The sequence below is a fragment of the Schistocerca piceifrons genome, chromosome 1 (genome assembly GCF_021461385.2).
Source record: "Schistocerca piceifrons isolate TAMUIC-IGC-003096 chromosome 1, iqSchPice1.1, whole genome shotgun sequence".
Lineage (NCBI taxonomy): Eukaryota > Metazoa > Arthropoda > Insecta > Orthoptera > Acrididae > Schistocerca > Schistocerca piceifrons.
The window spans coordinates 343,048,645-343,074,176 of NC_060138.1; the positions used below are offsets into that span (position 1 = coordinate 343,048,645).

At 43.7% G+C, this 25,532-nt stretch overlaps 1 protein-coding gene across 2 annotated transcripts in view; it reads right to left on the reverse strand.

The window, feature by feature from the left end:
* LOC124783843 (uncharacterized PE-PGRS family protein PE_PGRS54-like) overlaps nt 1-21,454 on the reverse strand; it is a 57,758-nt gene extending 36,304 nt beyond the window's left edge. For both annotated transcript variants that reach the window (XM_047254052.1, XM_047254054.1), the window contains exon 1: nt 21,345-21,454. In XM_047254052.1, coding sequence (XP_047110008.1) covers nt 21,345-21,417 — 73 coding nt within the window. In that variant the 5' untranslated portion in view covers nt 21,418-21,454. The remainder of the gene's footprint in view (nt 1-21,344) is intronic.
* Nucleotides 21,455-25,532: the final 4,078 nt, after the last annotated feature.

A 25,532-nucleotide genomic window follows, 5' to 3' on the forward strand; every position in this document is an offset into this window, starting at 1 on the left:
AGATTCAGTTATTTGATAACTCAGCGATGTATTACTTTTGTATGGGAAAGCTAAAGTAAAAAACTGTGTCTGTGATGTCGAGAAGCGTTAACTAGCTGACAAAAGTGGTAGAATGTTTCACAATCCCTTTGTGTTACCTCCATTTCAATAACTAACAATGATGAATCATTATGCATTTCTCATCTGTTGATCCAAATCTTTTACGATAACAAGATACAACATAATTATGAAGGATGTTAATAAATTGGTGTCCTTAAATGTGTAGATGTCTTCATACAGTTAGTCCGAGTTTGGTCTCCAGTAGTTTCTTTAAGCCCTCCTGATTTTCAGCGAGTATGATGGTCTTCTTCGCCCTAATCTCTATGTATCGCCGCATTTAGGCCTGAGTCCCAGTTGCGACTGCAGTACGAGCGTTGCAGGGGAGGGGGGGAGGGGTTGGGAGGGCGGAGGGGAGGGGCGACCTCATTCTCACACGCCGACAATGCGACCGATATGGAGAATCGTCTCAGTTGTGTGACTGGATTCGTGATTTCCTCTCAGAGAGGTCACAGTTCGTTGTGATAGACGGTAAATCATCGAGTAGAACAGAAGTGATATCTGGCGTTCCGCAAGGTAGTGTCATAGACCCTTTGCTGTTCCTGATTTATATAAATGATCTAGGTGATAATCTCAGCAGCCCCCTTAGATTGTCTGCAGATGACGCTGTAATTTACCGTCTAGTAAAATCATCAGACGATCCATTCCAATCACAAAATGATCTAGAGAGAATTTCTGTATGGTGAGAAAAGTGGCAAGTGGCACTGAACAAAGAAAAGTGCAAGGTCATCCACATGGGTACTAAAAGAAATCCGATGAATTTTGGCAATACAATAAATTGCACAAATTTAAGGGCTGTCAATTCGACTAAATACCTAGGAATTACAATTACGACCAACTTCAATTGGAAAGACCACATAGATAATATTGTGAGGAAGGCGAAACAAAGACTGCGCTTTGTTGGCAGAACACTTAGAAGATGTGACAAACCCACAAAAGAGACAAGCTACATTACACTTGTCCGTCCTCTTCTGGAATATTGCTGCGCGGTGTGGGATCCTTACCAGGTAAGACTGACGGAGGAAACCGAAAAAGTACAAAGAAGAGTAGCGCGTTTCCTGTTATCGCGCAATAGGGGTGAGAGTGTCACTGATGTGATACGCGAGTTGGGGTGGCAGTCACTGAAACAAAGGCGGTTTTCTTTCGGCGAGATCTATTTGCGAAATTTCAATCACCAACTTTATCTTCCGAATGCGAAAATATTTTGTTGACGCCCACTTACGTAGGGAGAAATGATCATCATAATAAAATAAGAGAAATCAGAGCTCGAACGGAAAGATTTACGTGTTCCTTTTTCCCACGCTCCATTCTAGAGTGGAATGGTAGAGAAGTAGTATGGAAATGGTTCGATGAACCCTCTGCCAGGCACTTAAGTGTGAATTACAGGGTAACCATGTAGATTTAGATGTAGAAAGTTACATGGAATAGTAATACATGTTTCGAAAAAAGCCTTCGCGTTCTTTATTTCTTCGTCCTTATACACAGTGTAGCATAATTAATTACGAAAGCTGGCACGTGTGAAAATATATGATTACTGAATCAAAAACGTTCCGGTAAACACAGGTCCACAAACGAGCCGTTTGCGAGATAAATGGTGGTGTGTGGTTGCGATCCGCCACTGACCTCGGTACGAAGTGTTGTCCTAATCAATACTAATCTAACGTAACGCGTTGTTTCACCTCTGTCGCTCATGCAAGCAGTTATTCTACTTGGTGTTGTCTTCATGTCCTCCTGAGGGATATCATGCAGAACTCTGTCCAATTAGCCCGTTAGATCGTCTTAATCTCGAGAAAGTTGGTGTGTCTTTCTCAAAATTCTCCAAACGTTCCCAACTTGGTACAGATCGGCACCATGCTGGCCAAGTTAGGGTTCGACGAACATGAAGACAAACAGTAGAAACTTTCGCCGTGTGCGGCCGGACATTATCTTGCTGAAATTTATGCCAGGAATGCCTTGCCATGAAAGTCAACAACTTATTTTGTGTTCTGTCAGGTCTTGTCATAGGGGAAGCCTCGTCAGAGAGGTCCACCGCATGAGCGTCTAGCGAAGTGATTCCAGTGGTGGTTTCCCGTTGCCTTCCACTGATGATGATGGAATGAGAATGGGGACAACACAACACCCAGTCCCTGAACGCAGAAAATCTCCGACTCAGCCGGGAATCGAACCCGGGCCCCTAGGCGTGACAGGCCGCCGCCCTGACCACTCAGCTATCGGGGAGGACAAAGGCAACAAAACGCTGTGTAGAATATCATCGACGTACCCTGTGTTGTAAGTGTGCCGCAGACGACAACCAAAGGGATCCTGTTACGAAAACAAATGACAACCCAGACCATCACTCCTGGTTGTCGAGCCGTATAGCGTCTTCGCTGATCGTCGGGGCTCATCACTGAAAACAATTATACTGCAGTCAATGAGATTCTACGCTGAAGACATGTCTGCAGCCGCCACAGATAGTGGTGGCATAAGAACAAGAATGTCGCCCGCCATACGACTCGATAACCAGAAGGGATGGTCTGGGGTGCCATTTCGTTTCATAGCATGGCCCCTTCGGTTGTCATCGGCTGCAACCTTACAGCACAGCGATACATCGACGATATTCGATGCCCCGTTTTGTTGCTCTTCGTGGCAATCTATCCTAGGCTTACATATCAGCAAGATAATGTCCGCCCGCAGACGGCTAAAGTTTCTACTGCTTCTCTTTGTGGTTGCCAAACCTTACCTTTGCCAGTAAGCTCGCTAGATCTCTAGATTTCTCCCCAACTGAGAACGTTTGGAGTATCATGGGCGGGGCCCTCCAATCATCTCACGATTCTGAAGATCTAACGCGCCTGCCAGACAAAATTTGGCGTGATATCTCTCAAGAAGCATCCAACAACTCTATCAATCAATGGCACGCAGAATGACTGCTTGCACAACGGCGAGACATAGACCGACGCTTTATTGAATTGCTGAGTCTGTGAAGCTCTTACACTTGAATAAATCATCCATTTTTTCTGAAATTGCGCTAATTTGTCTGTCTGTACAGGTACAGTACATCTACCGATTCCCGTTGCATTCGGTAAATTACTTCGTGGTGCGTCGTTTATTTTACTTTTTATATCCGATTCGACGTTCGTCTAATTGGAGTCAAATTTAACCCATGCTCCATAGTGTCGGAATGTGGCAGTCATGGTGAAGAATCTGTACATCTTACTGCTGATGGCTACTAACAAGCCAATATGGTCCAAGTTCGAAAACGCCCTTTTATTTGGCTTCCAAAGTTACTGACACAAATTCTTCGTTTTTTTTCCGCATGGAGTACTCTCAAACGTAAAGTGCGCAGTTCATGAGTTCACAAGTTGCGTGCCTATGGAATATCGTCGCAGTTGTGCGATTGGATTCGTGATTTCCCGTCAGAAATATCACAGTTCGTAGTAGTTGGCGGAGAGTCATCAAAAACAGAAGTGATGCCAGTCTTTCCCCAAGCAAGTTTTATAGGCCTTCTGCTGGTTCTAATCTGTGTAAGTGACAATCTGAGCAGGTATCTTAGACTGGTTGCAGATGATGCTGTCATTTACCGTCTAGTAAAGTCATCGGAAGATCAAGACCAATTGCAAAATGATTTAGACAAGGGATCTGTACGGTATGAAAAGTGGCAGTTGACTCCAAGTAATGAAAAGTGTGAGGTCATCCGCATGAGTACTGAAACGAATCCGTTAAATTTTGGTTACAGGATAAATCACACAAATATAAAGACTATCAGTTCAGCTAGATGCCTAGGAATAACAATTACGAACAATTTAAATCTGAACGATCACAGCCGGCCACTGTGGCCGAGCGGTTCTGGGTGCTTCAGACCGGAACTACGCTGCTGCTACGGTCGCAGGTTCGAATCCTGCCTCGGGCATGGATGTGTGTGATGACTTGGGTTAGTTAGGTTTAAGTAGTTCTAAGTCCTAGGGGACTGATGACCTCAGACGTTAATTCCCATAGTGCTCAGAGCCATTTGAACCAACACGCTGTTGAAGGGTCTATACATCAGGAACTAGTACAACGTATGCAAAGCTTTTCAGATGCACCCAGAGCTAAAAATCCAAGGGGTTTAAATCTGACGATTTAACAGGCCATGCTACATGGCCTCCGCTTCCTATCCAACGTGCTGGGAAGATGCTGTTGAGGTGTAGGCGAACTGTAATGCTGAAGTGGGGTGGTGCTCCGTCATGTGGAAACCATACAACCTGTCGTAGTGCCAAATACACGTTCTCAAGCAGCCCACGCAGAATATTCCGCAGGAAGCTGTACGTTCCTCTGTCGAGGCGTTGTGGAATAATAACCGGTCCAAGTGTGTGGTCGCCAAGAATCACTGCCCACACATTGATGCTGAACCATTGCTGATGAGCACGCATCGAACATTTTCCGAGGATTGTCTGTAGCCCACAGACGACGATTATCCAGACTGGTGATGCCAGTTTTGGTAAATATTGCTTGATCGGTAAAGAGGACTGATGACAGAAACCCCATAATTTTGACGATCTGGTGCAAAATCCATCCACAAAATTCTTCCCGTAGAGGGGAATCCGTTGCTGATAATCCTTGCACTCGTTGCAGGTGATGGGGATAGCGGAGGCTGTCACGCAGGATACACATAAGCATATTTTGTCTTACGCCGTGTTGGCGGGACTTGCACTAGGCTTCGTCTCAATACCCTGTAGAACCAGGTCCTCCAAGTATGGTGTTTGCACAGTCCGATTTTTCCCTGCACATTCGTCTGTGTGAAAGGACGCACGATCGTACAAACGCCCAGAAAGGGCTTGAAATGTTGTGTTGCGTGGTTGGTGTCTGTGAGTGTACTTGTTTTGGCATAGCCGTGCTGCCTCTCGACTGTTTCCATCTGCTTGGCCCTACACAAACATAATCTCGACTTGTACCCGACATAAATAGCAGGCCATTCTGCTTACAGTACGCTGCGTCACACAGCCTGCAACACACGAGGAACACACAGCACATGGTCAGAGGATTTTTCAATCGTCAGCGCCATGTATCGCGGCAACGATGCATTTTCGAACACATGTTTATAGGGCCTTTTTTCCTTCATTTCCATTCCATTCTATTCCATCCCTAGAGTTTGTCGGTTCTATTAATGTGCACCCTGTATATTTGTACCAACCAGAACATTCCCTGCTGAAGTCAGTGGTGGCTCGTGACCACACATTCCTAAATGTCTCGGAAACGGCTCGTTTGCGAAACGATGATTACTGGAATGTTTTTGTATCTTTTAACATATATTTTCATTTGTGACCTTTTTGCTGCTTTTTGCATCTCTTTTGTAAAGCATGGGGAAATTTCTCGTTCCTATGGCAGAAAAAACGTGCGTGCGAATCAGGAATTTATCAGAGCGAATCCGAGCAGCATGAAATCCTGCCGTCAGTTGCGAAAGCAGTCATTTGTTACAGAAAGATACTTTTGGTTCAAATAGCTCTAAGCACTATGGGACTTAACATTTGAGGTCATCAGTCCCCTAGAACTTAGAACTACTTAAACCTAACTAACCTAAGGACATCACACACATCCATGCCCGAGGCAGTATTCGAACTTACGACCGTAGCAGCAGCGCGGTTCCAGGCTGAAGCGCCTAGAACCGCTCAGCCACAACGGCCGGCGATGCCTTTGGTCGTGGCTGCATATTAAGGGAAACCGACACACAGAAAACACTTACATAGTAAGCAAATTAAAAGAATGAACAAGTTGAAAACCATACTCAAAACAAGCGAATGCGAAATATTGTACTACGAACAGTATAAGAAGACTGGTTTCATGATATTCAGTTAGCCTCTAGGGGCATTGATCTGCCTTTGCTTCTAATAAATTGGCATGGCCGGTGAAACAATTTATTAGTGAGCGAATATCTTCGACTTTATCTCATTATAGAACATATTACTTAACCAAATGCACGGTAGAGATTCAAGGACGTAGCGCTTCATTAGCTGAGACTGCGGCTGTTTAGTACCAACTTGCGTCACCTGAGGCCGCGAAATGTCACGTGCAGCAGGTCGCCCAGCTGGCGGCTGTGTTTTCCCTGCTGAGTTGTTATCGAACGCTTCTCTGTCAACAGCATAAAGTCGTAACTAAAAACTTAAGTACTTGATCATGAATTTAAAATTTAAAATGAATTAAAAATTGGAAGACTAAAAGAAAACGAAAAGTTTGTGCACCGATGAAGCTCTACTTATACTGACCAAATAGAGTACAAATTGAATGTTGAGGAACATCAAGTTACATAACACGTACCGTAGAGGCTGGCGTCAAGAACATTAATTTTTCAACCACACACTAACAGTGGCAGTTGGAAAATGACAGCTCTACATATCTAGCAGACTGAGAAGTCCATAACACTTTCATCGTCTTAACAGTTTACAAAAGAAAGCCATATCCTTGAAAGTGCGCACACAGTTAGATAGCGCAGTTTGCGTGAATCAGGGGTCCGTGAAATTGGAAACGTAGATCAAGAGAAACACTCCGCCATCCATTTCCGAAAGGGACATGACACTGGATCAGTATTAAATTATAAAAAGAAAGTAAGACCTTGTGGATTTCATCACATATGGGTAATTAGTTCGAATAATTTGTAATGGGGTCCATCCAACGTCTTATCTCATAACAGTGACATTTCATAAGAAAATGATATGTCATTTTGAGCGCCACAAGGAAGCATGGTAGGGTCCCTCATTTTTCGGGTCTGTATAAATCATGTATCATACCCAGTAAGTAACTTAACCAGAATGATCGTCAACGACGTGTAAAACACCTAAGCGGTTATTAAAAAAAGTATGTAGTTTTTCTGTGGAAATTCGAAATCACTGCAGACGAATGTGTTGTGGCTGCTCCATCAGCGTGAATTTTTCTTCTGCCAATGTTTTACACTGATCCAGCTGAACGAAATTAACTTATACACTGACGGTAAAAAATCACAATACCAAGAAGGAGTTGTGCGACGTGAACGAAAGTTGGTTGGCGTGTTACTACATCTAAAAGACCACGTCTTTTCAAATCTTACGCTAGTCACGCGAGACTGATGCTAGTAGCATCATTATGACAAAGCAAATCAGGTTTGCCTAAAATATACACTGCAACGGTCGTGAGCGTTATTTATCTTTGAGGCTGGACGTGGTGAGCTGATGTTAGTCTTGAATGCATTTAAAGCGACAAAGAAGCCACTATCAGCACATCACAAGTTCGAACGATGTCGTGTAATAGGACTACGAGAAACTGAATGTTTCTTCTGCGAAAATGCAGAAAAACTTGGCAGGGCTGTATCCACTGTAAACGACTGCTGGCAGTGATGGTGAGGGAAATGTACGGTAGCAAGAAGACCGGTCTCCGGTCGGCCAAGTGCTACTACCGAGAGAGAAGACCTTCGTGTTTGGTGTATGGCTCTGGTGCATCGCATTGGATCTCGCCGGCCAGTGTGGCCGTGCGGTTCTCGGCGCTTCAGTCTGGAACCGCGTGACCGCTACGGTCGCAGGTTCGAATCCTGCCTCGGGCATGGATGTGTGTGATGTCCTTAGGTTAGTTAGGTTTAAGTAGTTCTAAGTTCTAGGGGACTGATGACCACAGATGTTAAGTCCCATAGTGCTCAGAGCCATTTGAACCATTTGAACCACTGGATCTCAAGCAACAATCTGAAGAGCACTTAGCACCACAATGAGACAACGAACTGTTACAAATCGGTTACCTAAGGACAGCTCCGAGCCAGATGCCCTGTAGCGTACATTCCATTGACTCCAGACCACCACCGCCTTTAGCGACTTCAGTGGTGTCAAGCGAGAGTTCATTGGAAGGCAAGTGGAGGTCGTGTCATCTAATGAAAGCTGATTCTTCCTCGTTGCGAATGATGGCCGTATATTGGTTAGAAGGAGGAAGCTGAGGGCCTGCAACCAACCTACCTGGTTGCTAGACACAGTTGACATGCAGCTGGACTTATGGTCTAGAGTGCACTTTCGTATGACAGCAGGATTACTCTGGTGATTGTCCCGCGCACCCTGACTGCAAATTTGCACCTCACTCTGGTGATTCAGCCTGTTGTGGTGACTTTCAGGAACAGCATTCCCGCCGGCCGTTGAGGCCGATTGGTTCTAGGCGCTTCAGTCCGGAACCGCGCTGCTGCTACGGTCGCAGGTTCGAATCTTGCCTCGGGCATGGATGTGTGTGATGTCCTTAGGTTAGTTAGGTTTAAGTAGTTCTAAGTCTAGGGGACTGATGACCTCAGATGTTATGTCCCATAGTGCTCAGAGCCATTTGATTTGAACAGCATTCCAACAGGATAACGCTCGCCCACATTCCTCTGATGTAACCCAACACGCTCTGCAGCGTTGCCTTGGCCTGCTCGATCACCAGTTCTGTCTCCAGTCGAGCACATATGGAACATCATCGGACGTCAACCCTAGTGTCATCTACAACCGGTCAAGTGGTTCCCACAAACTGACATGCTGACACCTGGCGCCTGTACAGCACAATGCATTCAACGTTTGCATGCTTGCATTCAACATTCTGGCGGTTACACCGGTGTACGGGTGTAGTGTACGGGAAGGTGTCGTCGTTGAGTGACTGTAGGAGGAGGATACAAGATGACTTGGACAGGATTTTTGATTGGTGTAAAGAATGGCAGCTAACTCTAAATATAGATAAATGTAAATTAATGCAGATGAATAAGAAAAAGAATCCCGTAATGTTGGAATACTCCATTAGTAGTGTAGCGCTTGACACAGTCACGTCGATTAAATATTTGGGCGTAACGTTGTACAGCGATATGAAGTGGGACAAGCATGTAATGGCAGTTGTAGGGAAGGCGGATAGTCGTCTTCGGTTCATTGGTAGAATTTTGGGAAAATGTGGTTCATCTGTAAAGGAAATCGCTTATAAAACACTAATACGATCTATTCTTGAGTACTGCTCGAGCGTTTGGGATCCCTATCAGGTCGGATTGAGGGAGGACATAGAAGCAATTCAGAGGCGGGCTGCTAGAATTGTTACTGGTAGGTTTGATCATCACGCGAGTGTTACGGAAATGCTTCAGGAACTCGTGTGGGGGTCTCTAGAGGAAAGGAGGCGTTTTTTTCGTGAATCGCTACTGAGGAAATTTAGAGAACCAGCATTTGAGGCTAACTGCAGTACAATTTTACTACCGCCAACTTACATATAGGCATATAGGCAGTAATTTTTCCCTTGTCCTGTTTGGAAGTGGAACAGGGAGAGAAGATGCTAGTTGTGGTTCGAGGTACCCTCCGCCACGCACCGTATTGTGGATTTGCGGAGTATGTACGCAGATGTAGATGTAGATGTATTAATGTATCAGCATTTCACATTTGTAATGGGTTATTTCGCGCTTGCATTAACCTGTGATAGCGTGATGTTCTTAAATTTGTTACCTAGACAAATGTATCCCGAAATTTCATTATTCTGCACTAATTACTTTTTGGTGTTCCGATTTGTTTCGTCATTGTATAAGGAAATATGAATGAGGAGGAAAGTCAAATAAATAAATAAATAAAATAAAATGCCATAACATTTTGAAAGGTCATTTTCTGGTCAGGTTTCTACTACTGTCGCTCCAACACTATTCATATTAAAGGGCAAGTTATTCATACAACCTGTATACTGTTTTACACATACGTCACTACTAAGATGGTAAAAATAGGAAAGAAACGTAAGTGCGGCCTAATGGTTAACTGGTAGAGAGAAAGTCCACGTTTCGATACATGCTGACCTTGCCAGATCTTTGTGACGTGGGGAAGGTCTGGGACGGGTCTACTCAGGTGCGTGATGCCAAAAGAGGATCGTTACTGAATTAATAAGTTAAGAGATGGCACGCAAGCCGCCGAAGTGCTCGCATCGGCATGAGGACCACGCAGCATGCTGACAATTTCTTACAGATTACTGTGACCTTTCGAGACTTTATGCAGAACTTCTGGATAGATACATTTCCCTCTTGACCATGACTTCTCCCATTGAAATGCCGTTTCACCTGAACATGCGGAAGATAGAGGAGTGACGCAATACAGAGCTTCTAATGCGTTCTGTTGTGTGGAATTCAGTTAGGTTAATTTCGGATAATGTTGTACTCTTACTTTACAAGTTAACAGACAAGCGACTGATGGCTGTGTTGGAACTACAGATTTATCGACAGTGACTGTGCACTTAGTAGAGTACAATTTTAACCCATCTGCTTCTTCCAGACCGTCAATTGTCACTACGACATTCGTAAACAGGTGCTATATTTACCTGGCACACTTCTGTTAAGTGCTGCTTGGGCGTCTTACCGTTGCGGATATGTTACGCCAGTGGGACTGTGATTGCAGTTTTGGCTACGTCCAGGAGGCGTTAGCGACTATTTCCTGGATCTTTAGATCGAGAAGTAAACAAATATTCCTCCTAGCACTTCAGATGTTTATTGTTCGTCTCAGAAATGTCATTTACTTCGTTTCTTCCATCTCTTTGTTTATCTGGGATCCCTAAAAGGTGTTCGAACGTCCTCCCCTCCTTTTACAACTTCGTTCGTAAGTATCTTACAGTAAAATAATGAAGTCCACATTACTTGATCTCACGTGTAACTAATGGAGAAAAGTAAAAACTGGTTCATTTGTCTTTAACAGTCATTTATTTTCATCTTTGTTGTCTGTGCAAGAAATATTCGAGTCTGTGTCAAAGAAGATGGGGCCAGTGGGCCATACATCTATGAACGGTTGGTTACTCTCGAGTTTACGCAACAAGGTTTCTGGAAATATAAACTGAGGTGTCCACACTTCTCCTCCGCTAACAACAACTAAATGTACAAACATTGTATCTGATTATTGCAACCTGATCAAGACTACAAGCTGGTCTCCCTGAAAACCGATGGCAGTACCGCGGAAACGTCGTTTTTCTTATATCCGTTTTCAGTGTTACAAAACAACGAGGTCTAATACACAAAAAGATTTGATTCGAGTTTGCTAATACGTTAGTTCACTAATCAGACTCACCTAAATCGCCAGAAAGTCTTCAGTCGGTTTATTTTCTGCACAACAGTTTCGAGAGTTGCGGTTAACAAATTGTAATAAGAGAAACGTCAGTAGTGCAAATACAATACAGATCTTGTTAAAAATACATAGCTGCTTGATCATGAGTTGACTTTAGCTTATGTTCGTCAATGTAGTGAAATACTGGGTTAGTACAGCAGTTCGTATCGTTTTTTCGTAAGTTTAATAAACAGATACACATAACAGAGCCTTTAGTCGTCGGTAACGCGTTCTACCTCACTATTTACAACACTCTTCCAACGATGGGGTAATTTTTCGATTCCGTGACTGAAGAAAACACGTGGCTTTGAGCCGAAGAACTCGTGAGCCGTGTTCGGAGCGCATTTTCATCCGGAAAGGAAATTCCTTGAAGGTTGTTCGATAGCCAGCGGAAAAGGTGAAAATCTGAGGGCGCAAGATCGGGTGAATAAGGTGGGTGCGGAATGACTTCCCAGCCCATCTACTGTATTGTCTTTTTTGTCAGTAAAGTAGAAAGTGGGCGGGGGTTATCGTGGAGTAGCATTATTTCACGCAGTCGTTGTTTTTCATTGCATCTACAAGACGTATCAATTGTTAACAAAAATGTCACAAGTGATGGTTACACCTCGCGGAAGCAATTCGCAATACACCGCATCGCCGCTGTTACGCCAGACGCATAACACTATCATTCCTGAATGCGCGCAGATCTTTGTACTGGGATTTGCTACTTTTTTGGGCTCAACCATTCCTTTCTTTTTCTTATGTCAGCATAAAGACACCATTTCTCGCCACCAGTAACGATACAGGGTACGGCGGGGTCAGGGATTTTTCTCTGCCTCGTGATAACTGGGTGTTTTGTGATGTCCTTAGGTTAGTTAGGTTTAAGTAGTTCTAAGTTCTAGGGGACTGATGACCATAGATGTTAAGTCCCATAGTGCTCAGAGCCATTTTTTGATACAGGGTAGGAATGGCTGGTGTTGTTCACGAGTCAATTGATGAGGAGCAAGCAGAGATGCACACATCGCCACCAGCTGATTTTTGTGAGTTCTGCTTAGAGCATGTGGTACCCATACACTCAATTTTTGAACCTTCCCCATTGCATGAAAATGTCGCACGATGGTAGAATGATCACAGTTCATCAAATTTGCCGGTACTCGAGTACACCGACATGGATCATTGTGGATTAATGTGTTTAAACGATCTTCATCAAACCCCGACGGTCTTCCTGAACATGAAGAATCATTACTGTAAAAACGATTCTCATTAAGACGAGAAAACCATTTTCTTGCCTTGCTCTATCTAATGGCATTATCCCCGTACATGGCACAAATATTTCTGGCTGCCTCCACTGCTGTCATCCCCCTAGCACTCTAACAGAAGAATATGTCAGAAATATTCCGATTTCTCCACTTGGCAGTACAGTTTGTAGCGTCCGCAGCTCCTCTCACTGTCTCCAAATAACAAAGGACAGTATGAAAACTCAAACAGCAACAGTGAACTTCAGGTAAAAAATGACAGTCGATAAATAAACCCATAGCAACCGGAATACCAACATACCAAACAAAAACGCTACGAACTTATGCATCATCCATACTCTACATATCAAATGAGGTTACACAGTAGTTATACCACTCGCCTAGCATTGTGTAGGAGGATTTAAGTCCGATCATCCTGACGTAGCTGCTCCTAAATCATTTCAGGAAAACCCTGGCATCATTATTTCAATGCCATCGCGTATTAGGAGCCTGTTCAGTCGGCGACAATGTCAATATTGAAGCTACAATACAATCTAACATTGTTCCTTCCTTCTACAAGTACGTATTTTGTATTTAAGGCTGAAAAACAAATAAACTGCGTTTTTTCTGCTAATATTTGTATACTTCGAATCTGTTTTTCAACTTATTAGACCAACGTCAGGAATCAACTGGCTACTGTTCACAAGGGACACTAGCGCATAGAAGACCAAACATTAGAAACATAGGTACTGTCAACACTCATTCAGTGTTTGGTCATGACATTAGGTGAGAAACGTCAACTCGACTGCTCGTTATGGTATACACAAAACACATTAAATTACAGCTTTCGAGATGAACAGTACCAGACGCAGTATTTAACTAAGACATGTAATTTTAAAGCACCAAAGAAGCATGAATATAACAGTATAGGTTGTGAGGAGTTGCAATGTAAGATATATGACAATTGTATTGTGGTGCACGTTTGTGGAGAAGAATTGGGATTGAGGTCTGGCATTGAGTGGCTGGTTGATTGGATAACATAAAGCTTAAGAGTGTGGATGGACTCAGATGCTGTTACAACCAGGTAAGGGTTAAGCTCCACACGGCCAAATAAGTTGAGAAATAGGTTTAAATATATATATATATATATATATATATATATATATATATATATATATATTAGCAGAAAAACGAAGCTTTTATGTTCTTCAACGTTAATATGAAAGTGTTCTACTGAGAAATGATAGAAGATATCATAAATATGACTTGTTTTTCGGTGAGCATGTAAACTACTCACCGACAGACTACCATATCCCAATGCATATCCCTTCTTAACGCTTGAAACAGGAGCACTTGATAATCGCAATTATTCCCGCTGATTATGGTAACTGTTAGCTTATTTTATATCTTCTTGGGATTTGAAACATTAGTTGGATGGAACAGAACTGTAGAAACTCCTGTTTCTTTTAAGGATTTGATTCAATAGAGAACCGATGAAAATAATCCATACTTCTCTCCTAGCAGAGGGGGTATTCTGTTCAGAAGCAGGGACAGATGCCTATGCACTATGATCTTTAACCCTACCGGTACCAACTCAATTTCCATAACGCACGTCACCATGGGGGAGGGGGGTTCTTTACGCCACCGTAAAAAATTTAAAATATGCAGATTCCGTTAATTGGTGTACACTTTTACTCACAATATACTTAAAGAGGTGTTGATGTGTAAGTTCAAATGGTTCAAATGGCTCTGAGCACTATGGGACTTAACAGCTGAGGTCATCAGTCCCCTAGAACTTAGAACTACTTAAACCTAACGAACCTAAGGACATCACACTCATCCATGCCCGAGGCAGGATTCGAACCTGCGACCGTAGCGGTCACGCGGTTCCAGACTGAAGCGCCTAGAACCAATCGGCCACTTCGGCCGGCGATGTGTAACTAAGGTCTTCAGTCTGAAAATATTGAGTATGATACTGGGGAAAGCATCTACTACCAAGAATTTGATTAAAAATTTAAAACATTTATGACATCTGCTAGAAGAATTAATTATGAACAATAAATATTTTTTTTCAAAATTGTAAAATGTAAAGTAACCGACTAGATTAGAATTTTTTCAAAAGGGAGGTATAAAGTACCTCCCCCCTCTCTCTGGCTATGCGAAGATACTATAAACTTTGCCAGTAGAATCACGATAGCTACGGTACTGGAAGGATAGTGGGTACGCGACAACCAAACGTTAGAAAGGAACTGGAGCAGCGCTAAATCTGGTATATATTATGTATGGTGACTTTTGTTGGAGACGGAACCACTACTTTCCAGGAACTGATACAGATAAGTCAGGTACCGACGGTGTGAAACCGAATGTGAGTGAACAGAGCGAGACACAAAAGTGTTGTCAGTAGCAGAGCACAGGTTGATGGCGTGGTTCTTTATTCGTCGAAAACCTTCGATACAATTCTCCAAGATCACCTAGCAAATAAAATCGTAACTGGCATGAGATTTGATTAAAGATCTCCGAAGAAAGATAATTTAGTACACAGTTCTTAATCAGGCTCACTCGCAGAAATGAAAATATGCAAAAAACCAAAAAAATCATTTTGTAGCTCTATGATGCTGTTCGCAGATTACGTAGTTGTGCTCGGGGAAGCGGCGCCGTTACAACATTGACATGAATTCCCGAGGGAATCGCTGCATTAGCACTGGTGACTGGCAGCCATCCCCAACATAAATAAAATCAGTAAAAGTAAGTAGACGAAAATCCACGCCATTCCTTAAGCATATAACCGGCGATCAGTCAGTGGAAAGAATCACATCTGCAAAAGATATCGATGAGCCAGAACGTTATGGTCACGTACTTAATAACGTGTTGGTCCACCTTTGGGAACTCAGTACAGCAGCGACTCTCCGTGGTACAGAGTCTACATGTTTCCAAAGGTATATGGAACCAGACGTCTGCGCACAGTCACGCAATTCCCGTAAACTACGGTCCCACGGTTTGTGGGTGTGAAACTGGCTCCCGAAAGCGTCCCACATGTGTCCCATGGAGTTCAGATCAAGCTACTTAGGTGGACAAGACACCAACATGAGTTCACTAGCATTCCCCTCAAACCACTGTAGCACGATTCTGGCCTTGTGCCATGGACAGCTATCCGGCTGGAAAACGCCGTTGCGAAATACATCAAGCAGGAAGGGATGCAGGTGCTCCACAATAATGTTCACATAATCCACAGTCGTCATGGTGCCTTCGGTTACTACTACGGGTTCCACGGAAACGCAGGTGAACGCTCCTCCATAGTATAACACTGCTCCCATCGGCCTGCGTCCTTTGCACAGGGCTCGTTTCGAGCCGCGGATGGTGCATCCGCGTACGCCCATCTACCTGGCGTAATACGAAACGTGATTCTTCCGACCAGGCCACAAGTTCCCACTGACCCACAGTCCTGCGTCGCTGATTCTGTGCCAGGTGCAATCGTCACTGACAATGTCGTCGTGTTAACGTGGGATCACGTAGGGGTCGTCTGCTGTGAAGCCCTTCATTCAACAAGGTGCGCTGAGTGGTGTGTTCCGAAACACTTGCAGCTGCACCAGCATTGTACCTTGTCGTCGGATCTGCCACAGTTCCATCCTACTTTACAGAGTGGGCTACGCTCAAATTGTAAATTTGTGGTAAGTTCTACTGGACCAAACTACTGAGGTCATCTGTTACTGAACTTACACACTACTTAATCTAACTTACGCTAAGGACAACACTCACACACATGGCCGAGGGAGGACTTGAACCTTCGACAAGGAGAGCTGCGCGGACCGTGACAAAGCGTATCAGACCACGCGGCTGCCCCGCGCAGCGGGCAGCCTCCGAACTCCACGTTCTGTGATAAGGTGTGGACGTCGTCCATAGACGCTCTAACGCGGGAAAAGTTCACCGGCTGTGTTGTTTCTGAGATGCTCGATCCCAGGTGCCAACGCATAAGAGTCTGTCCTTTGTCAAAGCCGTTTATGTCAGCGGATTTCCCCATTTAAGCCCTTGTCGTGGCTAGAATAATGTACCACTCGTCTCTGGTCCCGTTATAAACTTTCATTACCGTGTCACGTGCTCGCAACGCCACCAATCGAGATTCAGCCTCGCGATAGGCAGTGATTGTAATGTATTGGCTCATCAGTGCATGTAGCAATATCTGACAATGTTGATTTATTGTGTAGAAGCAGAAAAATTTGTATTAGATAGAAATGACCAGAGAAATAGTAAGGAACCAATACTTATCAACAAAGGAGGCTGCACACCGCTCGTTCTACCATCACATTCATCGGTGTTCAACGCTTACTGATGTTGCTTAACGGAATAAGTGGGCTTCGAAGAAGAGTTGCACATCTCTTCACGCAGCTCTTCAGTTGTCACGAGGTAGTCGGAGGAATACGACATGAACTTTAGTTGGAGAAGCTACAAGCAAGATGTCGTTTGTCGCGTAAAATCTTACTGTCAAATTTCCGAGCACCGAAGGTCCAATTCAAAACAAGAAACATACTCATACTACCAGTATGTGTCTTGCGTAATGACCACGATGGTAAAACTGTGAGTCTCCCTTGATGTAAAAATTTGTTTGTTCTCCCCAAAATGTATCTTTCTCATTCTAGAACATGTCAAATGCAGATTGTTTGCAAGCGGAGCATGTCCATTTTTAAATACTATTTTGATCAGTTTTTGATTATGTTTAGTGCAGTAACTCTTGCTTTTTCTGTTTCTCACACGTCGTTACTTTGATGAACTACTGTGCGTTTCTCGTACAGCATGTCACCTGCAACTTGAGAGCCTCATTTTAACGAAAATTATTTTTAGTCATTCATAACGTCTGCAAGGTGAACTCGCACTGCACCGACAAAGTATCGAATATTGTTCCTCAATCTTTCCTGATCCTTTTAGTATAAGAGCCTCGTGGTCTCCGGTGGCTCGTTACAAAGTAATTTCATGTTCTTTGATTTCTAACCCCATTTATCTTCGTACCTGTATTGAACTGAGAATATCTGCAGAGCATTGCAAATGTCGACGGCGTGCGCTGTGTGGTTTGTTTGGAAACAAACCTGTTCCATTCATTCACGATACCTGCTGTTGACAACAATTAGGTCTACTTTGCGCTTCGACCTCAAGCTTGCACCCAATACTGTTCGATTCTGTCATGGTTTCGTTTTTCCGGCAGTGTTTGGAGTACGTTAACAGTGTTACACAGCAGTATGCATCAGAATGGATAAGTTTACTGATGTTGACATATAAGCATCTCGTGAATGAGTTCACTGTGCACTGACGGAAGAGACTGAACAAACTGTGATAAAAGTGTCCGTGTTTCACCTGAGGGTCATCCGATTACTCACTTCTGTGTGTTGAACATTTTACTGATAGCATATTGCAGGCTTTTTCTCTACTGTGAAGGTATTTAAACTGGGGTAATTCGTGTAACAAATCGAGACAACGCTTCCCTTACGTCAAAATACGCAGAAAATCGCTAAAGTTCGAGTTCACCATGGATATTTTGAAACCGCAATTACGACTGCAATGAGAAGAATCGTTCGTGATTCCGCAGTTTCGGAATACAGATATTATGGAAGGTCAAAACTAAAATCAGTAGTAATAGATGCCCTTGTTGCTGTGTGAGAAATGCACAGTAGGTTATGAAAGTAGCGACATGTGAGAAAAAAAGGTAAAAGATACTGCAGTGAACTTAAGCGAAAACCTAAATGGAAAATAATGGAAATTAACGTTTTTCAACTATGTAAAATCCAAACTTCAGACGAACTACAACAAAAAGACCTGTAGATGGTGGGGAAGTACTACGAAAACAAGTTTATGGATAATAACAGAAAGTTATTCTATCAAGACGGACCCACAAAATCCATACTGTTTTTCTGCAGATATATATCCATCAGGAGAAGAGATCAAGTGTATCAGAAAAATTAAAGGAACACAGTCTTTTACGTAAGGGTGTTTGGTGTTTCTTCCGCGTTTTGTGTGGAAGTGTAATAGAAATGCGGCAACAGGGGCAGGACGATTACAGTATACCATGTATCATACCGTACACGTTGTAGCACAGTGCACTGAAGAGTACAATTGCAAATGCGAATGTGTGTCTCGATACGTCCATGCACATCAGAACTAGTTTCTCAGATGTGTGAGTAGCAGATCTCGTAGGAATTAATCTCCACATTCCTAATTTAAGTTTTTGCTCGACATTCCATATCATCGGGTAGATGACGATCTGTTTGACTTCATGAAAGATGCACTTCTGATGCTGCGATTGATGGACACAAGACATCAGAAAAATCAAGACATCTTCACAGGATCTCTCGAGCAGTAAAAAGCGTCCAGCAACGTTAAATGTAGCAAGATGTCTGAAATTCTTGCAAAAATAGGTGTAAGCTACAGAGAAAGACGGTTAATATACAGTGTATTAAACAATCAATAGGGAACAATAAGAATGGAAAAGCAAATACTCTGATTACAAAGGAGTGAGGCGAGGGTGAGGTCTCTCTCTCCAACTGAACGTAGAAGAAGCAACGATGAAAATAAAGTAAGTTTGAAGAGCGGGATTAAAATCAATAGTGTACACATGTCACAGGTAACATTCGCTAAAGATATGGATATGAAGAGTGAAAGTGAGGAAGAATTACAGGGCCCATTAAACGGAATGAACAGTCTAGAGGGCACAGAATATGGACTGAGAGTAAAGCACTTGTCTCTAAAACTGGCGACCACATAGTAGACGGAATTGTGCTATCCTTGAAGCAAAGTGATGCATAATGGACGAAGCAGGGAGGATACGAGACACGGATTAGGACAAGTGAAGAGAGCTCTCCCTGCTAAAAGAAATCCACATCAAACACCGGTCTTAATTTTAGGAAGAATTTTACGAGTATGAACGTCTGGAGCAGGATGTGAACCATGGACGGTAACGAAAAACGGAAAAGAAGAGAGTAAAGCATTTGAGGTGTAGTGTTTTTGAGGAACGCTGAAAATTAAGTGGACTGATAAATCTAGAAATTAAGAGTTTCTACACAAAATCGGCAAGAAATGGAATATGTGGAAAGCACTGATAAGGAGATGGGACAGAATGTCAGGATACGGGGTAAGACATCTGGGAATAACTTCCACGGTGCAAGATGGAGTTGTAGAGGGAACAAACCGTAGTGGAACATACACACACACACACACACACACACACACACACACACACACACACACACATAAACCCTCACACACAACCGAGAATGTTGCATGTACAGGGTTGTGCACGAAATGTGTTACCAATTGTTTCTTCCACAATGCACGACGCACATTAGATATCCTTCTGGGATCTCTACAGCAGTACCAGCAGAGCTTGGAAAAACAAATGAGTTACGAAATGACGTGTAATTCACGATACTGCCACTAGGAGACTTGTAAGCAGCAATGGCTGACAATGGAAGACTGACGACACAGCAGCGATCGGCAATTGTGTTACTTTTTCATGAAACGAAAAGCCTTGTTGTGACTCAGAGGCGTTTTCGACAACAGTTTAATATACGATGGGTCCCTTGCAAGAAGATCATCCACAGGTTGTACGATAAATTTGTACAGGAAGGAACAGTATTGGAAGCGAAGCTACCTCAGCCTAAGTCTGTTTGTTCGCCGGAGAATACTGAAGCGGTACGAGTTGCTGTACAGAGAAGTCCCGGGAAATCGTGTAGAAAGGCAGCAGTGCAACTGGGAATATCCAGACGCTCCGTTCAAAGCATTCTTAAAAGTGACCTCCATATGTACCCATACAAAATGACCTGTGCACAGAAGCTCACTGAAGAACACAACCAGCAGAGACTACTGTTTGCTCAGTTGGCGGAGGATACGGAAGAAACTCTCAACAACATTTGGTTATCAGACGAGGCCCATTTTCATTTAGACGGTATGGTTAACAAACAAAATGTACGCTTTTGGGCCACTGAAAACCCGCAAGTGCTTCCCAGGATTACAGCGTGGGCAGCGATTTTCAGTCACGGACTTATTGGACCCTTTTTCTTTGAAGAAACTGTGAACAGCGAGCGTTATTTGAGCATGCTTCGCAACAGCTTCATTCCACAGCTCCTTGCGACTGCCTTCCCTTCAACACGCAGTGGTTCATGCAAGATGGAGCAAGGCCACATACTGCAAACACTGTGTTGGAGTTTTTACACGAGCATTTCGACATGCGGATCATTTCACTCAGGTTTCCAGGTCGCTTGAATGACGGACGAAATTGGCCCCCCAATAGTCCAGACCTCAATCCATGTGACTTATTTCTTTGGGGGTACCTGAATGAAAAAATTTTCCCGAAACGTCCACGTCATTTAATGGAGCTCAGAAGACTTATTCTTCAAGCTTGCAGTGAAAATACGGAAGACATGTACCGTAGGGTAATCACTAACTTCAGTGTTCGTCTGAAGGAAGTTAGGAAGCGAAATGGTGGACATATTGAGAATGTGCTGAGTTAGAACAAATCTCCATGGACAGCTCTTCAATGTAGTATATGTTCCTTTCAGATTGTATTGACAATAAAGTTTATATTCACAAACAAAATGGTAACACATTTATTGCGGCACCCTGTATGTTCTATCCGGTAATAAAGAGGTTGACATAGGAGACGTAATCGTGACGGGCGCTATCAGACCACAAGAAAGCATTATCCACAAAAATCACAGTACATAACCACTGCCCCAACAAGCTTTTCCTGACCCTGATGGGAAAAAAAGGTTCAGAGTGTGATATCGCAAAAAATCGCCTTCATACAATACTTCCAAAATAACATAAGACGCTGTGCATTTGAGCCAAATTTCACTCCTAAAAACGGACAGTCTACAATGGTACACACACATTGAAGTGATATGATGTACGACGTAATAGGTCCTATACAGAAAAAAAAGACGTAATACCGGAGAGAAGGATGTTCTGTCGCAAGAAACGTGTAGTTGCGTCCAGCAGGGAGGTAAGGCAGTGCTGTACTGACCTGGTGTGGCGGTTGCCGTGGCAACCAACAGGTACGCTACAAGCAGATGAGCAGTGCGGCGGTGAGCGGCCATGGTGAGCTCGCTCGCATCCAGTGCGATGCGACGGGCCGGCTCGCGCTTTTATATCGGGGTCTGCGGCGGGGGCGGAGAAGAGGCACCGCGTTACCAGCTGTAGGGGACGGGTGGGAGAGGGGGGGGGGGCGGGGGGGAGGGAAGATCGGCGAGCGCGGAATTCCGGGACGCAGGCGCCGCGCTGCGCGAGCTGCGGCCAGAGGACACCCCGGCGCAGCTGCAGCTGGCCCGGGGTTTTACCGATGCGCTCTTTGTTCCCTGTGGATGTGATGTTCCAGGAATTAGATCACAATCTTATATCCGCATTTACGTTTAATAACAAGTACCGTACACGCAAGCCAGTGACGTTTGTCTCATTGCGGCGTCAGAAATACCTTACCTCTATTAAACTTTAACATCGTGGAGATGGCTTCAAACAAACGTCAGTTTGGCTCGGATGCTACTAACAATCAGCATTTCAATGCAACAGCTCAAAGTTGGTACTATCCACACCGCTAATTAGGTTGGAAGCGTAACTTCGCAGCGTTTTTGTTTTGCATGTTGGTATTCCAATTGCTATGGCTTTACTTATCGACTGTCACTTTTTACCTGTAGTTCATTGTAGCCATTTGAGTTTTCATACTGTCTTTTGTCTTTTGGAGACAGTGAGAGGAGCTGTGGACTCTACAAAATGGTCTGCCAAGTGGAGAAAAAAAATGGCTCTGAGCGCTATGCGACTTAACGTCTGAGGTCATCAGTCGCCTAGAACTTAGAACTACTCGTAGTTAAACCTAACTAACCTAAGTGTCAGGAAGTCGTTTCTGAAAGTATTTGTATGGAGTGTAGCCATGTATGGAAGTGAAACATGGACGATAAATAGTTTGGACAAGAAGAGAATAGAAGCTTTTGAAATGTGGTGCTAAAAGAGAATGCTGAAGATTAAATGGGTAGATCACATAACTAATGAGAAGGTACTGAACAGAATTGGGGAGAAGAGGAGTTTGTGGCACAACTTGCCAAGAAGAAGGAACCGGTTGGTAGGACATGTTCTGAGGCATAAAGGGATCACAAATTTAGCATTGGAGGGCAGCGTGGAGGGTAAAAATCGTAGAGGGAGACCAAGAGATGAATACACTAAGCAGATTCAGAAGGATGTAGGTTGCAGTAGGTACTGGGAGATGAAGAAGCTTGCACAGGATAGAGTAGCATGGAGAGCTGCATCAAACCAGTCTCAGGACTGAAGACAACGACAACAACAACAACCTAAGGACATCACACACATACATGCCCGAGGCAGGATTCGAATCTGCGACCGTAGCGGTCGCTCGGCTCCAGACTGTAGCGCCTAGAACCGCACGGCGACTACGGCCGGCCGCCAAGTGGAGAAATCGGAACATTTTCGACATATTCGCCTGTTTGAGTTCAATATAGGAGTGACAGCAGCGGAAGTAGCCAGAAACATCTGCGTCGTGTATGGGGATAACGCCACTGGACAGAGCACGCAAGATAATGTTTTTCTCATTTTCAGGAGCATCGTTTTGACGTTAGTGACTCTCGACGTTCAGGTAGACCTTCGGGTTTTGATGAAGACCGTTTAAACCCGTTAATTGACAACGATCCACGTCAGTGTACTCGAGAAATGTCAAATGTGGCGAACTGTGATCATTACACCATCGTGTGACATTTGCATGCAGTGGGAAACGTTCAAAATCGGTGTTCAAAATCGGTGTATGGATACCGCATGCTCTATGCCAAAATCACAAAAAAATCAGCAGACTTCCATATGTGGTGCTAGCTCGTGAACAACAGAGATCTTTCCTATCTTGTATCGTGACTAGTAACGAGTAATGGTGTCTTTATCCTAACATAATGAAAAGAAACGAATGCTTGAGCCCAAACGAAGCAGCAAGTGCAAAGACGTGCACGCATTCACAAAAGATGATGTCACGCATCTTGTGTACAACGAATTGCTTTCCCGAGATGTAACCATCACTGCTAGCATTTATTATCGACAGCTGTAACGTCTTGTAGACGCAATCCGAGACAACGTCCAGGGAGACTGCGTGAAGTGATGCTATTCTTCGATAATGTCCGCCCGCATTCTGCTAGATTGACAAAAACCACTATACACCCACCTTATTCATCTGATCTAGCGCCTTCAGCTTTTAATTTTTTTCGCTCTCTATCGAACAACCTTCAAAAGAACTACCTTATCCGTATGAAAATGCGCACCGATGGTGTCTCGACGAGTTCTTCTCCTCGGAACCACATGATTTCTACAGTCGCGTGATCGAAAAGTTACCCAAGCGTTGGCAGACAAGCTGTAAATAGTGATGAAGAACATATTATTGACGATAAAATTCTCTGTTATGTCTACCTGTTGTGCTAATTTAACTTATGGAAAAACGCTATCAATTTATCCACGAACCCAGTAGCAGTCCCTCCATACGTATGTGACGAACTTCAGCACTGCATGGCTATACACTTGTCTTGGTCACTAATATAGTTCTTTGTTAATTATATCACTCACTATGTGTTTCCGGATCATCCCATCGCCAGATCTGTCAAGTTGAATACAAAATACCCTGCCACCTCGTATTCCATTTCATTGTTGACCGATCTGATGATAAGTTTATTCCGAAACGCATAATGAGATGATGAATAAAAATATATACATTTATGGCGAAGACAAATGTTTTATCAGTAAGTGTCGTTTTCATTCTTCATTATGAAGTACAGTTACGCAGCGGGTTTCACGTTCGTAAATCACATTGAAATGTTACTTGTTTGTAAGAAGAACAAGCAGAAACGTCTACCAGCAAGCGTCACAAGTCGACAACCTACGCACCGCGACCCATCGATATTACATTTTATCGTTGTTGCTCGCGTGGTCTAGATCCCACAACTGTGATCAGAATATGGAAGAGTAGGTACCCTGTGAAGTGCACATGCCTTGTGTGTTGTCTATAATCCATTCTTGTGCTCTGTATGAAAGGGGGTACGCCCAGAAACATTAAAGTTCATGATTTGCATCCAAACTATCTTCCTCTGCTTGAAAACACCAATTCTTAAGGTTTTATGACTGTGCGGCTGGTCCCGGCGGAGGTTAGAGTCCTCCCTCGGGCATAGGTGTGTGTGTTTGTCCTTAGGATAATTTAGGTTAAATAGTGTGTAAGCCTAGGGACTGATGATCTTAACAGTTAAGTCCCATAAGATTTCACACACATTTGAACATTTGAAGGTTTTCTCGTTGAAAATCACTCTGTCATTTCACTGAGATACATTACAGGGGTTGGACAGAAATCGAGAAAAATACATGCTTGAAGATAAATTCATATGCTAGCCAAGTCTGCGGGTTGCGCTGTCGTATTTGACCACGTTTTGTAGCTGTGCAGGGTCCTCATTGCACTGCAGGTGTCAGTCATGGTCAGAACAGTGTTTCGTGTAGTTGTGAGTTCATCATGTCGGACATAAGTGAATTCGAACGTAGGCAGATAGCTGACGCTCGTACGGTGATCGCTTTCGTAACAGAGGGAGCTGAAGTGTTTGGTGTTTCAAGAGGCACCGTATTCAAGATCTATATCGAATACAGGGAAAGCGGATAAATATTATCCACTAAATCATAACGCGGACGAAAATGTGTGTTGAGTGGTCATTTCAGACGATCATTGAAGAGGTTTATGACAAAATATGAGAGGATGACAGCTGCAAAAGTCAGTGCAGAACTGAATGTCACACTCGCAAATCCTGTCAGTACCAAAACAACACGAAGAGAAATCCACTGCAAGGGGAGCTGGAATTCCAAAACCACTCATCAGTGATGCAAATCCTCATAACGGGAAAACGTGCTGCGAAAGGTATAAGAACTTGGACTGTGGAACAATGGAAGAAACTCATTTGGTCGGATGGGTCTTGTTGCAACTCCATGGGCCACAAGTCTATTCTGCAAGATGTCATTACTGCAAAGGATTCAGTGTCCATTTTGATCGATCAGGTGCATCCCACGGTGGAATGTTTGTACCCCAAATGGTGTTGCCGTGTTCTAAGACGACAGGGTTTCTACTCATACTGCTCACATCGTCCAGTACTGAGTTTCTGTGCATAAGGATGAATTATCGCATCTGTCCTGGCCGTCG